Raw genomic sequence first — 16,079 nt, 5'->3', positions numbered from 1 at the left:
CCCATTGTCCTCATTGACAAATACAGTCGATAAAGACGATGCTCAAAATCAAATATTTTTTCCTTTAATTTTAGAATTACTTTTTGAAATTCTAAAGCACATCAGAGTTTAAAAAAGAAATTAAGGGAAAATATTGAAAATTTCATGTAACTGATTTATATGGCCAAAAAATGAAAATCCAGTTTCAAATGTACATATTTATTACATTAAAACTCAGGCAACACTACAGAAAATATACTTTTTATTTAATCCTCTCCCCAGACTAATCAGAATTTTAAAGTTTCTTTGAACTGCATTTAACAAACACAGCAGTTGAAAGTAATGGGGGACAACAAAAAAATTAAATTCAATTTACAGTTTTAAGACATATTAGAACAGAAAACTACATACAAAACAAACGCTATAAAGGCATATGCTGGCATCTTATAAAACAGCAATGATTATTCTTTCACTTATAAACAAGAACAGCTGCACATTTAGCATCACACAGAATCAAATGTATTACTTTGATTAATATTCTCATTAAAAATCATGATTTAAATTTGATACATAGATACATGAAAGTTCAATTCAAAAGTGGTCAACTCTAAAAGTTTTTTTTTTCTTTATATTATTTTTATGATTGTATTTAAAAATCACAACTAACAAATGACATAAAATCCTAGAGTTTTACTGAATATCTATTTCGAAATTTTAAAATTAAAATGCTATTACAATAATACATTGCACAAAATAAATATGTTTTCCTATCTCAGATGGATTTCAGCAATCAAAATTTTCCATACAGAAAATAAGCAAAATTATCATTTAGTTATATAATATAAAAAATAAAATAAAAAAGTGCCAAGAAATGAAAAAGTCAAAATTATTATATATCTAATAAGAAACATTAATAAATGGATGAAAGAATGTATACAGCATTTATTTAAAATACCTAAAAGAACCAGCACAAACATGCAGACTGTTGATGGCCGGCCAAAAACAAGCCACATGAATGAAAAGACTATTTAATATTTAATTTTGACAATTTAACATCAATATCCTGGTTGGTAGTTAAGAGCAGGACGGGGATAGCCAGAAGAAGGTCCACGAGAATATGGATTAGTTCCAGCTGGTCCTCCACTTGTAGGAGGGACAGGTCCCCCTGCTGGTCCAGGTGAGTAACCAGCTGGATATTGTTGCACTTGCCCCTGGTAAGTCTGAGATGTAGGTGGACCAGCATAGGTATTTGGAGCACCAGGCTGTCCTTGGTTTGGAGTTCCAGTAGGTGGTCCTGAGTATGGGCTTCCACGACTAGAATTTTAGAATAATTAAATAAAATTAGATATTTTATAAAAGTTGTGCCTTCAAATTATAATAATTACATAAAAAATACATACAAAGAAAAGTTCAATTGATTCATCCTAAGTATTGAGCATTAACTTGAGAAAATACCTTTGCATTTTTAAAAGCATTATAAAAGTACTATGATAATGTGAAAACCAAAGCTTTTATCATTAATATATTGATTTATCATATCATAACATATAAAGTACTTCCCAAAAGTTCAAATATTCCTTTAGAAACATTTATTACAGCTTACATTACACCTCTTTCTCCTTCACCACCTTCAAATATGTCTAATACAATATAAACATTAATCACAGTGTTGTTTCCCTCACCAGAAAAAAATTAACAAACCCATCTTTTATTACAGTATTCAGTATTTCTAGCAATGTAGCAGAATGTAGAATCTGTAAAGGAAATTTTATTCTTTCCTTTACAGATTATACATGTGAAAAAGGATATATATATCTTCCATCTACAATATAAATAGTTTGTAATAACTGTAAAAACAAAGTTCATTTTAGAAATACAGAAAAGATTAAAAGTGCTGAATCTTGATTTAAATCCCGGAATGGTTTATGCTGTATGTTCTGCATGCAAAAGTTAAAACATCAGGGCAAATATTTTGGCCAGTTATGAATTTACTCTGATCACTGACAAAATTTGCTCCACAACTCAGTGTTACGCATTCAAAATCAGAGCATATTTGCTGATAAGAAAAATATGCTAAAGAATGTATATTTCTGATCTATGATAGCAGAAATACGTGGGCCACATTTGAAGGTACACAGAAGAAGCATGGCCATTTGTCACTATTGTCTATGACAGCAACAAGTCTGACATAGGAAAAATAAATTCACATTGTTTGGATATTTACGTTTTGCAGATGTCCCCAAAGAAATATAAAATATGTATATTGATACATGCATTGCTAACTATAATAGAGTAAGATGAGATATGAAAGTTACTTCTGTGAGAGAAATTTTATGCAAACTGCAAACTGTATGATGAACGTGATGTGAAATATCTGATTTATGGAGATTTGAAGACTTATAAAGCTACAGTATCTTTAAAAATACACTCACTTCCAAAAGCTAAGCACGAAGATGTAAAATGCAAAAAAATCAACAAATACTGCTTTGATTTACACAAATATTCGGCAGGAAAGAAGCATATATATTTATGCATAAAACAAAATAAATAATTATACACAGAAATGAAAACAATATTAAAGTTATCAGATAATGGCATACTGGAGACAAACAGAATTATGTATAAAGTGAAAATAAACAGCATAAAATGGAGAAAAAAAAGGGGGGGACATTAATAGGGTATGTGATCCCCCCCTCCATCTGTATACAAAGTTTACACCTTGTGAACATGCCTTCAATTAGGTTGTCAACCACCACAGAATTAAGCAATTGCCATTCTTCTTGTAGAGCAGTTTCCAGCTCAATAAGAGTGGCTGGAGGTGGGAAACGTGAAGATGCAGCACGGCCGAGAGCATCCCAAAGATTTTCAATGATATTAAGGTCGGGCAAATATGCTGGCCATGCCATTTGCGCAATCCCTTCACTCTCCAGGTAGTCATCAACGATGTCAGCTCTAAGGGGATGTGCGTTATCATCCATTAAAACAAAAGTAGAGCCAACTGCTGCAGTGTACAATCTCATAATGGGTTCTAGGACTTCATTTCGATACCGGAGAGCCATCAAAGAACCCCGTTTAAAGATGTGCAGGTCAGTACGGTATCCTAATGAAATCCCTGCCCACACCATAATGCTTCCGCTTCAATGCGTGATGTTTTGGGACTGACTGTGTGTTAGTTGTTCATGTCATATCTTTATACGCTTGTCATCTGGCTTCAGAGCAAATCTTGACTCATCAGTAAACATGACATTGCCCCAGTCAGACACATTCCAACTGACATGTTCCCAGCACCACTGTAATCGTGCCCCTTTTGATTGGACGGACAGAGGAACACGAACTCGAGGTACACGAGCGTACAGTCCATTCATATGTAATCTTTGGCTGGATGCTGTAACCATAGATGTCACATGTGTGGAGGTTGCTCTGCGATTCCGCTTGGCTACAATAGCAATATATCGATCTTCCGCAGGGGTTGTAACCCTTGGGCGAACGGCTACAGGCCTTCAGATAACTGTCTGTATCGTTTGGAATTGTTTCCATAAATGTGAAATTACAGAATGATGAACGCCGATGAAAAGAGCAACATCTGTGATCGACTGTCCTGCTTCAACAAGCCCCACAGCACGCCAGCGCTCAGAATCTTCCATTCGTCTTCTGGAAGCCATAGAAACACGTATGTCTTGAAAACAAATTGTACAAAAGTTTTAAACACCTTCTATCAGCACTTACAATCAATTTCTGTCACTCTTCATAAAGCTGGCTTCATATAAGACTGCCTTTTTTACATATTTCTTGACATGAAAGCATGATTGGCTGTTACCTAACATATTTGCATACTTCCATCTACCTCTGCAACGAATTGCATCGTCTTCAATTCTGATTGGCTTCCAGAAATTAGCATTTTCCTCTCCGTGCTTAACTTTTGGGAAGGAGTGTACATAGAAACACGGACTGAAAAATCACACTGCATAGGCTACATTAAAGAAAGAACAAGATGCTGCCAGCATAAACTGGTGTGTGTGGGGAAAAGCATTGGTGAAAAACGTAGTGATGGAAAACCATTAAGAGGGAAAAATAAACTGACTAATGCTTTTGAAAATGCAAAAACATTAAGATTTAGAAATTAGAAAAAATGCTGGTTCAAAATATGTATCTAACTATATGCACAGAATATTTTCAATTGCTATAAAAGAATTTAAATTTGAATCATGGACTTCATCTAATTGGAAATGGAAGCTGATGCAGATTTCAAAATGAACTTTCTAAAGGAGAAATTTATGACCAATACAAGCAAATGCATTGTAATGCTTTTTAAAGATGCAATTATGCCCATTCAGAAACTTTGTTAATCCAGAATAATTAAAAAATATATAACATAACATTAGGGCACTTCCTTCTTATGAAAAGAAGGAAAAGAGCTTAGGCAATGCTCTTCCGCCCATTGCCCATTGCTCTTCCGCCATTTGATCATTTAAGTCAAAGGTTTTAAATGGTAACTCTCGTGCAAGGTAAATAATAAATAAGTAGATAAGATCCCAAAATGACACCAAATATATAGTATCAGCAAAAGATTTCACCTCTAAATTCAGGGTGTCGGTTAAATCTCTAAAAAAACATATACCTGGAAAAACTCAAAATCCCAATGAATTACTATTACTACTACTCAGTGGCGCAACAGCCCAGTGAACCATATCTACACACCGAAAACTGTGTTTGCATTCATTAAGACTTAAAACTTCAGAGTGTTCGATGTAGTTTTCTTCATTAATGATGGAAATGTAATTAAGAATCATATTTTAAAATTGGGATTAAACAAGACTCCCACTTTGTGAACATACACTCAAGAAATTTGATTAGGAATGCTTTATCTATGGACAGTACTAACTAACGGTTATACCATAAAATGACCTGATAAAAGAATAAAATTGGAAAAAAAAAAAAAAAAAAAAAAAAAAAAAAAAAAAACCCAAAGACACTTTTTATGAACAAGAAATAAAGGATTATTCTTGAAAATCAAGATTTCATTAAATTTTAATCCAAAATGTTTAAAAGAAATTCAGTTAGAATATTAAAATGTGTTTATCTCTAAATATGGATTTTTAAGGTTTATGTACTGATGAAATTTAATGAACTATGATCTATAATGTTATGTTTCTGCAAGTTTCCTGATATCTCTGTGTTTTGCATATTTTTAATGCAAAGATTTTATGATTTGTTGAGAATTATACATTTTAGAAATTTCTGAAAGTACTGAAAAAGGTAAAGTGAAAGTGATTGTCAGTTAAAATTTTCTATTAAATTATAATTTTCAAGTAGGAAAGCAACCGGATAAAGTACCATTTTAACACCATAAAAATTTTATATTCTTAATCTCTAAGAAAAAATATATGAAAATGCTCAACAAAGTGCTGAAAAAGCAAATATGACTTGTTTTAAAAAATCATTCCAATCAATTCTTATTCACTGTGCTATACATTTCTTGCTAATTTATGTAGTATCATTTTGGCCTTTCAGTGTTTTCTAGACCAGTGTTTTTCTCAACCGCCAGTCCGCAAGAAATATTTGCCAATTATTTTTGTCTTCATGATTTATTCATGTGAAAAAATTGTGCCAATGGGTTGAATTATTAAACTTACCGGTCTGCGAGAACGTACCGAAATATTTTACCAGTCCTTGGAGTAAATCCAGTTGAGGAACATTGTTCTAGACTAACAAAATATCAATGTTCTAGATTCAAAATATCAATTTTTTTTTTAAAGTTACAAAAAAGTTTTAAAAAAATTATCATTTCATAGAAAACATTAGAAAATTTTTTACTAGTTATCCTTGACTTCTCTACAGCAGAAAAATGGCAGCACTTGATATTTCTCTGGATAAATGCTTCCTTTACATTAAAAAAAGGCATTTATTTGTGGAATTTATGTAAGCTCAGGAAATGTTGAATTTCAGATATGTGAAAATTCTAGATAACGGTTCTAAAAAATGTAAATAAGAGTAGAAAAGTTAAATGAATGTAAGAAATTCCTAGGCTAAAATTATTTTCAAGTTCATTAAGTAAATTTAACTGTCACCAACTTGAATATCAAACACTTACATTTTATGCGAAATTTTGAGAAGAAAAAAAGGCATTTCAAGCATAAGCATCAAAGTAAAACATCATATTCCATTATGAAACTCCATCAACCATGAAAAACTGATGAAGAGTCCACCCAATTTGTGCTTGTCATTCCGGCAGGTATTTGAAGGAACGGATTACTTACTCATTATTTAGTTAGATAATCAACGTATACAACTTATGCAGATAATACATTAAACAGGGTTCATAGCCACATTTTAGTTAAAAAAATAAGCACCTATAAGCACTTTTCAAGCACATTTTAAGGAAAGAATAAGCCCCTGTCTAATTACATTATACACAACTGCATAACCTTAAAAGAAAAATTAGACTTGTAATTTAAAATATGAGCAATGCAATATTTCGACAATGGAAAACAATTAACTTTTTTTTTTTTTAATTTAAATGACAGTTCAATTTACAGAATTAGTTTACAATGAGAGAAAAAAAAACTATGCAGAACTAAACTATATTACAAAATTTAATGATGATATTTCAGTTGAAAATATAGAAAATAAATAATAATAAGCCATATTAATTGTATTCGTTTGGCACCTAATAATAAATACAATTTATTTTTCCACTCATATTAATATTTAAATAATTTAACTTAAATCAAAATTCTGAACATTTTCTAAATTTTCATTGCATAACAGTTTTCCCTTAACATACACTCATGTCCATAAATTAAGGATAATGCAAAATCAGGCAAAGGAAGAGTTAGAAGCAAAACAAATTTGACTTATTTGTAAAGCTTATTTATTAAACAAAAGGTAAAGAGCAAAAAAAGATGCTATATGTTTGATATTATTAAAAAAATTAGCGATTTTTTTCTCCCTGGAGCAAATTACAAAAAAAAAAAAAAAAAAAAAAAAAAAAACTATTTACAAAAAACCAATATTACATGGTTGGTATGATTGTTAATACATTGTATGTCTCCCAGACGATGCAATACAGTCCGTATAACGCCTAGGGATGCTGAGTATCAAATTATCGATCTGATCTTGGGGGATATTACACCACTCAAAAGGAATGCTCTCTGAAGTTCCGTTAGACATGTAGGAGGAGGTTGACGGGCTGCAACTCGTCGGCCAAGCATGTCTCACACATGCTCTACTGGATTCAAGTCCGGTGAGAATGCTGGCCAGTCCATACGGGTGATATCCTCCAATTGAAGGCATTCGCTTACGATGTTTGCAAGATCAGGGCGGGCGTTGTCATCCATAAACACAAATTGTGCACCCATGGTGCCCCGAAACAAACGTGCATATTGTTCCAGAATGACGTCCCGATAGATTTGGCTTGTCATCGTTCCAATTTGAACGTACAGGTCAGTTCTGGAACCCAGAATAATTCCACCCCAAACGAGCATTCCTGCACCACCGTAACAGTGTCATTCAATGATGTTTTCTTGGTGGTAACGGGTACCTGGGGCTCTCCATATGAAAGTCCGGCGAGAATCAGACTGCAAGCTAAACCTGGACTCGTCGGAAAACATTGCATAAACCCACTGTTCCAATGTCCACAATGCATGCTCTCTACTCCAGGCTAACCGCAGGCGACAGTGAGTTGCAGTAAGTGGAACGCATCTGACAGGTCTACGAGCATATAGACCAATCTGCCCTAAGCGTCTGTACAAGATCTGCCTTGAAATTGTCGTACCAGTGGCTGAAGAGACAGGTCTGAGGCTGTGCTCCGCCTGTTTCTTTTAGCAGTAACTGCCAAATACCGGTCCTCATTCTGCGTTGTGACTCTGGGGCGACCTGTGCTGTAACGTCTACTCACATTACCATCATCTTGGAATCATTGCCAATGCCTGGAGATGACACTCTGGGCAATTCCAAGTTCGTCTAATACTTCCAGTTGGGTACGCCCCCATTCCAGACGGCCGATAATTCTACCACGTAAAAAATCATCCAAATACGTCCTTTGTGTCATAACTATTCGGTTATTGCACTGAAATGCTTATAAAGCGCCTGCGAACAATTTTACTTCTTTGCCTGTATTCCTTATATATCACTCTCTTACACTCTCGTCATTGTGACGTACCATCAGTGTCATCTGGTTACTTCCTGAAATTTGCATATGATTCTTGAGGATGTGTGTAGTGATTTTACAGGTGATATATTTATTTTAGAGTTCGATTTCCGCGTGACTCCGAATTATCCTTAATTTATGGACATGAGTGTATATCCCAAGCAAAGTAATTTAAGTAAGAAAAAAAGGCACATTTCTGAAATCAGAAGACGGAAATTGCTTCATTCAGTCATCCTTTAGCAGTAAAAGCTTAACTAACCCGCATACTCGGAAATTCCCGAATATTCCGGATAGTAACTGGAAAAAGAGGAGTGGGGGAGATAGTAGCTGTTCTTTAGATTTAAATTTAGGCTAAATAAATGATTTTGACATTTCGATATGTGCATCATATAAAAACCAACGTAACTAAGAAATATTCTGCTTAGAAAGCACAGTAAAACTCTTTTAAGTGTGCATAAACAAATCTCAGACTGAACATCAAAATTAATTATCAATGCAAAATACTGCAAACGTTATTGCGCAATACGTGCGGCGTAATTCTTCCATATGTGATATTACGCAATCGGAATCAACGCCGGTATTCGGAGAAAAAAGAACTAAATAAAGGAGAAGAAAGAAACTTACTAATCTGGGATGTTTCTGATTATAATTTTCAACAGACTGTATTAAATTTCCGGAATAGAATCAATCTTCGCTTGGGTTGGGTAAACCGCAAAAACTTTTAGTCCTATACAATCCAAATTGGACAGTGACAAAAAAAAGTCCGCTGCTTCAATATTAGAGATTTTGCGGAGAAACTCCCAACCTCCGTTCTGTATAATGTATTGGCAAAGAAAATGAAATTATTTTAACTATTTGATTACTTTCCTTTTATTTAAGCCATTCCGAATATTATTCCTTAGAAAGCCAATCTGCGTAAAAACACACCCATTTTGGGAAGTTTATACTTCAGCAGTTACTGCAACTATATGATTATAAATATTCATACATATGCTCATAATATAAGCATAATGATCATAATAAACACGAATATGAACTGACCACGCGGAACGAGAATGCAAATTATTAAAATCTTGATAGAAATTCAAACGTGTGTAGTATTTGGGAGGGAGGAAAAGAATACCGAATGTACCGGAATTTTCTACGTTTTCGCAATTCTTTGGCCAATAGAACGATGTGCACCTGTCTGTACTCTCGCGTGCACAATAGGTCAGGACTTAGAAGAGAAGGGCTAGCTCATAGAGCTTTTTCCCCTGAAGCAGAAAGTGAGAAGTGATGACGTAGTCATGATGACACTGAGCGCGCAGATGCAATTCATAGCTTGAAAATTAGCGATTTTGAACCACCGTTTGAAATGAGCTGTGTGTGAAAGATAGCTATAATTTGGAAGAGACAATGTTACTGCTTTATGCATTTTAGACTGAACCATTAAAAAATTTATTAATACTTACTCAATTTTAAAATAATAGATAAAATGTGCTACTCTTTTAACATAAAGTTCCGTGGGTTTTTTTCAATTTTTATTTGCAGGTTTTTTATTTAATGAATGTTTATTTCTAATCATTTCTTTATCTGCATGTGAACTGAGAGAATTTTTATACTGCTTCTAAGATAACTATAATAGCAGCTATTTAAATTTACTCAAAAAACAATTTTACATTGACATAGTTTTAAACATATATGACATATATGGCAACATTTCTGCTAACCTACGTTTGATTTTTTGATTAATTGTAAATTTTACATTGTTATAATTCTCTTCCGATTCAATATAATAATTTTTTTAAATAATTTTGTAATTTATACTTACATCTATATTACAATTAAATAAATGTATGTAAGATTGTTACCTTAATTTTGACAAAATAGCTTTACTCAGAGTACCTAATACAGTTATTTATTTTTTCAAAAGTGTGAGTAAAGGAAGCAAGTCTTTTTATGCCAATTACTTTAATGTTTTATACTATTATATTTTATCTAGAATGCTAATTTAGCACAAAATCTAATCAATAATTAGTTACAAAGGATACAATAAGAATAACTTTAACAAGTATACTTGTTATTCTTGTAAATGCAGCCTATTTAACTTAGCTGCAATCGAGCAATCGAAAATTGTGAGAGAAACTAAATTAAAAATATCTGTTTGACAGCAAGCATTTTCATCACTTATCGACGCTCGGATTTCTCGAGAAAGTAGAACATAGCATGTACTCTTTATTTGAAAAATTATCTCTCAGCGAAAATTATCAAGAAAATGCAAACAAAAGCTCCTCCAGTGAAAATTTGCGAAGTTTGTCGGTTTAATCTTTTGCATGTAAAATGCGATGTCAACGAGATTTAGTTTATTGAATGAAATTAAAATTTTAGATATGTGAATATTCTAACTAATTAAGCTTGTAAAAGTTTTCATTTACTGTTAAAATATGCTTCTAAATGCACGTGAATTTAAAGTTGAATTCTCTAAAGTAAAATAAATCAATTTATGTAGAAGTATGATCGTCTGCACGTTTTAGGATAACGAGTTATTAAAACTAAAACTATACAAGAATGGAATAACATGAATACCGTATTTTCTCGCGTTGATTTGATTTTTTTTAAATATAAACTCACATGTATGTGTTTTAATTTTAAATAATCTATATTATTTTTGACATTATTTATGTAGATGTGGCCGATGGATAAAAAAAACACAATCGTTATTCATAATACCGAAGATATTATCGATTAACTCATAGAAGTCAGATGCTTTTTGATTTCCTGTGGGGTGGAGTATACTTTTTGCGGTACTTTTTGAAAACAATGTTTTCTCTGGAGCGACTTTTTGTCTCTCGTTTCCCTTGGCCATTAAATAATTCGGTTTTAGTTTGTGACATAATTTGATTTCTTCTCAATCTCTATTTAAAACCTCTTTAATAATAACAAAATTTAAAACAGTTCCATCTTCTAAAACAAATCCTTTATCTAAAATGTGGTTTCTCAGTAATTTGAGGCAGAGCGCGAAATGAGACCTCTGATTAAAACCGAGAACTTAATCCAGTTTAGAGTCATAGCAGAGTTTTCAATCTATATTCATTTCGTCGAAACTGAGAATGCATATTTTTTCTACAGAATACAAGTATTCGCCTCTTTCCTTCTTCAGAGTAAGAACATCACTTTGAATTCTTGGACTACACTAAAATTTAGCACACCATTTCTTTAATTTGCTAATACTAAATAAAGATATTCCAGTTTTTTTCTTAATTTTTTTTCTTTCCAAAAATCATAGCTTTAAGATGACAGAGCTCTTATGACAATGCAACGTGAAATATCTTTACTAGTCCACCTGATTTTTTCCTTCTTTTTCAGTAATACATTAATCTGCGTCTTTATAAAAATAGGCTTTAGACTTTTTTTCAAATTCTCCGATTTGTGCTTCCCCCCCCCAAAAAAATTTCGCTATTTGAGATTTTAATTTCTGATACCAATTTCTGTCTAGATGTCGTCCACCTTCGTTGCCGCTGAACAAACATTCTAAAATTTTCTTTTCTCTATTTTTCAATACTTTAATACAATTTTCTAAGGATATTATTTTGTTCTTCAAATTATCAATGCATTCTTGTTTATCCTTAAACTTAAGGCATTCAGGAATATCTATATTTTCATTTGTGAGTTTTATTTCAAAATCATTAAAATCTGATTTACTATTGTCATCATCAATTTCGATTTATTATTGTCATCATAATTTACTTTCGGCACAGCTTTCCATTTCAAAAGTTTCTTTTTGTGGCTATCCAAACAAGCGATTTTTCATATCATATTCATAAACACTGCATAGAAAATGTTCGCTGCAGATTTTTCCGCTCTTTGCATTAATAGAATCTTGTCTTTGACATTGTGTATCCATTCTTTCGTCAAAAGCAAAACCTCATTTGGATCCTTTGGTCCCATGAAATAAAATATCTCATCCTTTCGTACTTCTGTAAGTGCTACAGCAAGTTACTACAGCGCAAAATGCCATATTACGTAAATGGTACTTTACAATATAGAATTTAAAATAAAAACTGACTAAAATTACATATATATAAATTATTTTAAATATATACATTATTAGAACACAGATATATATATGATTAAAATTAATTTGGGATATGCAACCTCTAGAAAATCGTCTCGCAGCTGAATGAAACTACAGTTTTAAACGCGGGAAATCAGAACAGGTGGCATCACAGTGACGTCAGATTACTGCCTGTTAATTTTCCCCATTAGGCTCGCGTCGACGAGGAGTCGAACAAAGAAATGAGCTAGCCCTTTCTATTTATCCCTGACCATAGGTTACGTTAATGCAGAGGAAAGGTGGGAAAAGCAATTTTCGGGAGTATGATTCACCATCTGACATTGCATATAAGAAAGAAAAGTTGTTTATTTAGTTTCGGCTTTGGTACGGGGAAAAAATGCACATTCATTAAAAACAAATGATTAAAAAAAAAGCACTAGAAGCAAAAAATAGGCACTAAAAACAAAAAATAAGGGCTTTAAAGAAAAAGTAAGCACCTATAAGAGCCTTTATATTTTATTTTCAAATATAAGGACTTATAAGCACTTGTACGGACTGCTACGAACCCTGTTAAACCTTAAATCATTTTTCATAATTTTTCACATTGCACAAGCAATGCTTACTTATTTTCAGATAAGTCACACTGAAAATGCTAGGATCCCATAATTTTGAAAATACTCCATTGCAGCTGTTCTGTTGCAGACAAATCCAAAATTTTATAATTTTTTCCAAATGTGACTGAAAACTGATAAAAGTTAACTTATATTGTTTTTACAAATATTAAACTGACTCATCAAGAATTAATTGGGTTTATATAAATACAAAGTGTTATGTCATGCTTATCCCATATTGGTGCTAAATCGCACTGGTGACAATTTTCTCTGTTTGAATCAGAGTCCTATTTCTGTCTTATAGCAAGCAGAGTTATAAATCTGCTTAGTTATACATATATATATATAAAGATTTTAAAATATTCCAGTTACTTGAGCTTTCTGGTTTGGTGAATGTCGGACAGTATGCTTTTATCTATCAGCACTTTCACAATATGTTAAAAAATAAAACAACATTACATACACTTGCTGTGTCATTTGTTGTGGTTGTTGTTGAGGCTGTGTTTGAGTTGGTTGCTGCTGTTGTTGACTATACTGAGCTTGTTGCATCTGAGGATTTTGCTGGAAGCTGCCATACCCTGGTCCAGGTTGGGATGAAACATAGCCAGATGGAGGAGGAGCAAACCCACTACCAACACTTGAAGCAGGTGAATGGGGCTGTTGATGGCCTAAGAACATAATTTTTTAGTTTCCCTTATGCAGATTTCAACCAAATTTTGTTAAAAGCTTCAAAAGCATAAATAGTCATAATTAATTGCATTTAAATTACACTTATGCTAATTGTACTAAATTACTTTACAACTGATACTCATATTAACTGCACTAAATTGTGCAAAATAACGGCACCAAAACAATAATAGCAAATAGTCCTAAAGTAATAAAAAATAATTATAATAATTTACTAATATCTGATTATGTTGTTCACATTGATATAAAAGCCTCAAATACTAAATTAAAGAAACTTAATATAGTTTTTCATTAAAAACTATTACAGGCTTCAAGAAAAGCACCACTTCTCCATTAAAGACTAGTATATGCTTAAAATTTCAGTTATCCACTTTTACCCTAACTCTAATCAACTCTTTATATGAATGTAGAAAGCTTAAATACGGAAAACCGAAAATTTTTGGAAGTTTGATACAAGACTTGATGTAGACAAAAAAATTGCCATGCATGTACAGGTACACAAACACCATTATAAAAACAGTAAAAATGTGTTGTGGGGACCTTAATTCATGCTTATTCACTGAAAACTCCCTTTTGAATTTTTGCACCAAAAGCATTATCTCACGTAGTTGGCAAGAGGTAGAAACAGCATGACCTATTTTTCTCACTAATGGAGCCATTAAGTTTATGAACATTTCTTGAGCTCAAAGTCCTGCTAGAGTCTATGGGCTTCAAGTAAAGTATCACTTCCGGTTATCCAATTTAATTCCTTTTATGAATGCAGGAAGCTTAAATATGGAAAATGGAACTTTTTAGAGTTTGATATAAGAGTTATGACTGATGAAAAATCATCATCAAACATACACACACAGACATTACTGTAAAAATAATAAAAACGTTGTACAGAGATTAACTCGTGCTTACTCACTGAAAATTTACAATAAAATTTTTGCAGCGAAGCCATTACTTCCCTTATCATTACCCATCTATAGGTTGGCAGGAGGTAAAAATTAGATAAATTATTATTATACTCTAGAACAAGAGTTCTCAACCAGTGGTACGCAAGAGAAAAATAGGTGGTACAAAAAGAAGCAAAGTATTTTTAACCATTAAATTCAAAAATTAGAACCTCAACATCCTGATTGAGTTTTTTCTCTAAAACTCATAAATTTATGTGATCTGAGCTTTCTTCAAGAGTGGTGGTGGTACTAAAGGTTTTCAAGTTTCGTTTAGATGGTACGCGTTAGTCAAAAGGTTGAGAACCACTGCTCTAGAAGTTACACAAATAAACTACCACAATATTTTTTTTAATAAAAGCTTTCTCATGAAACTTGCTTAATAATTATTTCTATGTTTCTTTAGCACCTAAATCAAATAAACAACTGAGTCAAAAAATAAAACAGCAAGTCTTATCCATTTTTTTAATGGATTAATATGAAAACATTAATCAAATGATAAAACAGTTTAGCCTCTTAGAATCAAAACTGTAATCAATAAAAGACTAAAAACTCCGAATTTGTATACTTCTTCTAAATTTTAAAAAAATCATATATTAAAATCAGAACATGCATTTAATTACGAATTAAATCACTACCTTGGAAGTAATGAGGATGCTGTGGGACTCCCTGAGGATGCTGTGGATTTTGAGAGGGTGCATAAACCTGCTGATGTTGATTTTGATACATACTGCTGGGAGGTGGACCAGCTTGAGCCATCTGCTGAGGCTGCTTTTGGCTAGCTGAAGACCCCAAACTGGAAATGCTATCGGGAGATCCACCACGAGCATCTAAGATATTTTGTTAGGTAAGTTTGGAGTTAAGACTTTCAAACATGTGATACAACTTGCTTCATATGAAGCTAAAATCAAGAACTCCCGGAAAAATCCTAAACTAGAGGAATTTACCTATAGAAGCAGTTCTTTACTTACATTTTGCGCCGAAATGGATGATGTAGTTTCAATTTTAAATATCCTTAATAAATTCAACCACTCTTGGTCTATTTAAACTAAACTGAATATATTTAATAATAAAACATTCATACGTAAACATTTAGTAATAATTCAGCAATACAGATAAGCTTTAAAATAAGAATTACAACCGTTACAGGTCAGCTACGTTTTTAGCGAACAAATTCTACAAACGACAAATCTCAAAAGCCTGTTGCAGACGCAGGGCAACAAAAAGTAGAAATTAATTCGATAGGCGTGGAAGTGAACAAACCTATTTCTAAAGTTTTATGGGTCTCTCTTACAAACAATTAAATGTGTATGAATATTTCAAAATTCCAAGCAAGTAATGTTATTTGTAAAAACCATCATCAAGAATGAAAAGCAAGTGATATGTCTGTGAGTAGGCTCTTTATTCTTATTATACTTTTAAAATAATGCCAAACATTCAGGTGGTTATCAAAATAATCGAAATACCTACGAATAATAAAATTGACATTTAAAATCAAACAAACCGAAGGAATATAAGTATTTTCTATCGGGGCCAGTGATTTAATGAAAGTCATATATATATATATATAGTTCAGAAGTTCTTTTGAGGATAAGATATTTGGATTTATTCCGAAAATTAACGACAGTAAAATTCTAAACGATCTGGAATGAAACAGATTTAACAGACTTTTTTCTGTGAGGAAA

The 16,079-nt window shown here is 32.5% G+C and overlaps 1 protein-coding gene across 4 annotated transcripts in view; it reads right to left on the bottom strand.

Moving 5' to 3' along the window:
* Positions 1 to 224: 224 nt before the first annotated feature.
* Positions 225 to 16,079, bottom strand: part of LOC118184420 (protein TFG-like) — a 50,183-nt gene continuing 34,328 nt past the window's right edge. For 3 of the 4 annotated variants that reach the window (XM_035354084.2, XM_035354085.2, XM_035354086.2), the window contains exons 6-8: positions 15,033 to 15,224; positions 13,236 to 13,440; positions 225 to 1,293 (exon numbers count right to left, since the gene is read on the bottom strand). In XM_035354084.2, coding sequence (XP_035209975.1) covers positions 1,035 to 1,293; positions 13,236 to 13,440; positions 15,033 to 15,224 — 656 coding nt within the window. In that variant the 3' untranslated portion in view covers positions 225 to 1,034. The remainder of the gene's footprint in view (positions 1,294 to 13,235; positions 13,441 to 15,032; positions 15,225 to 16,079) is intronic. The other variant, XM_035354089.2, reaches the window with a different exon arrangement.

The sequence above is a fragment of the Stegodyphus dumicola genome, chromosome 4, assembly GCF_044657685.1.
Source record: "Stegodyphus dumicola isolate Sdum_Otavi_A_Nest chromosome 4, ASM4465768v1".
NCBI classification, from domain to species: Eukaryota; Metazoa; Arthropoda; class Arachnida; order Araneae; family Eresidae; genus Stegodyphus; species Stegodyphus dumicola.
Note: the sequence above shows the minus strand (reverse complement) of the source record. Positions and strands in the feature narration are given on the sequence as shown.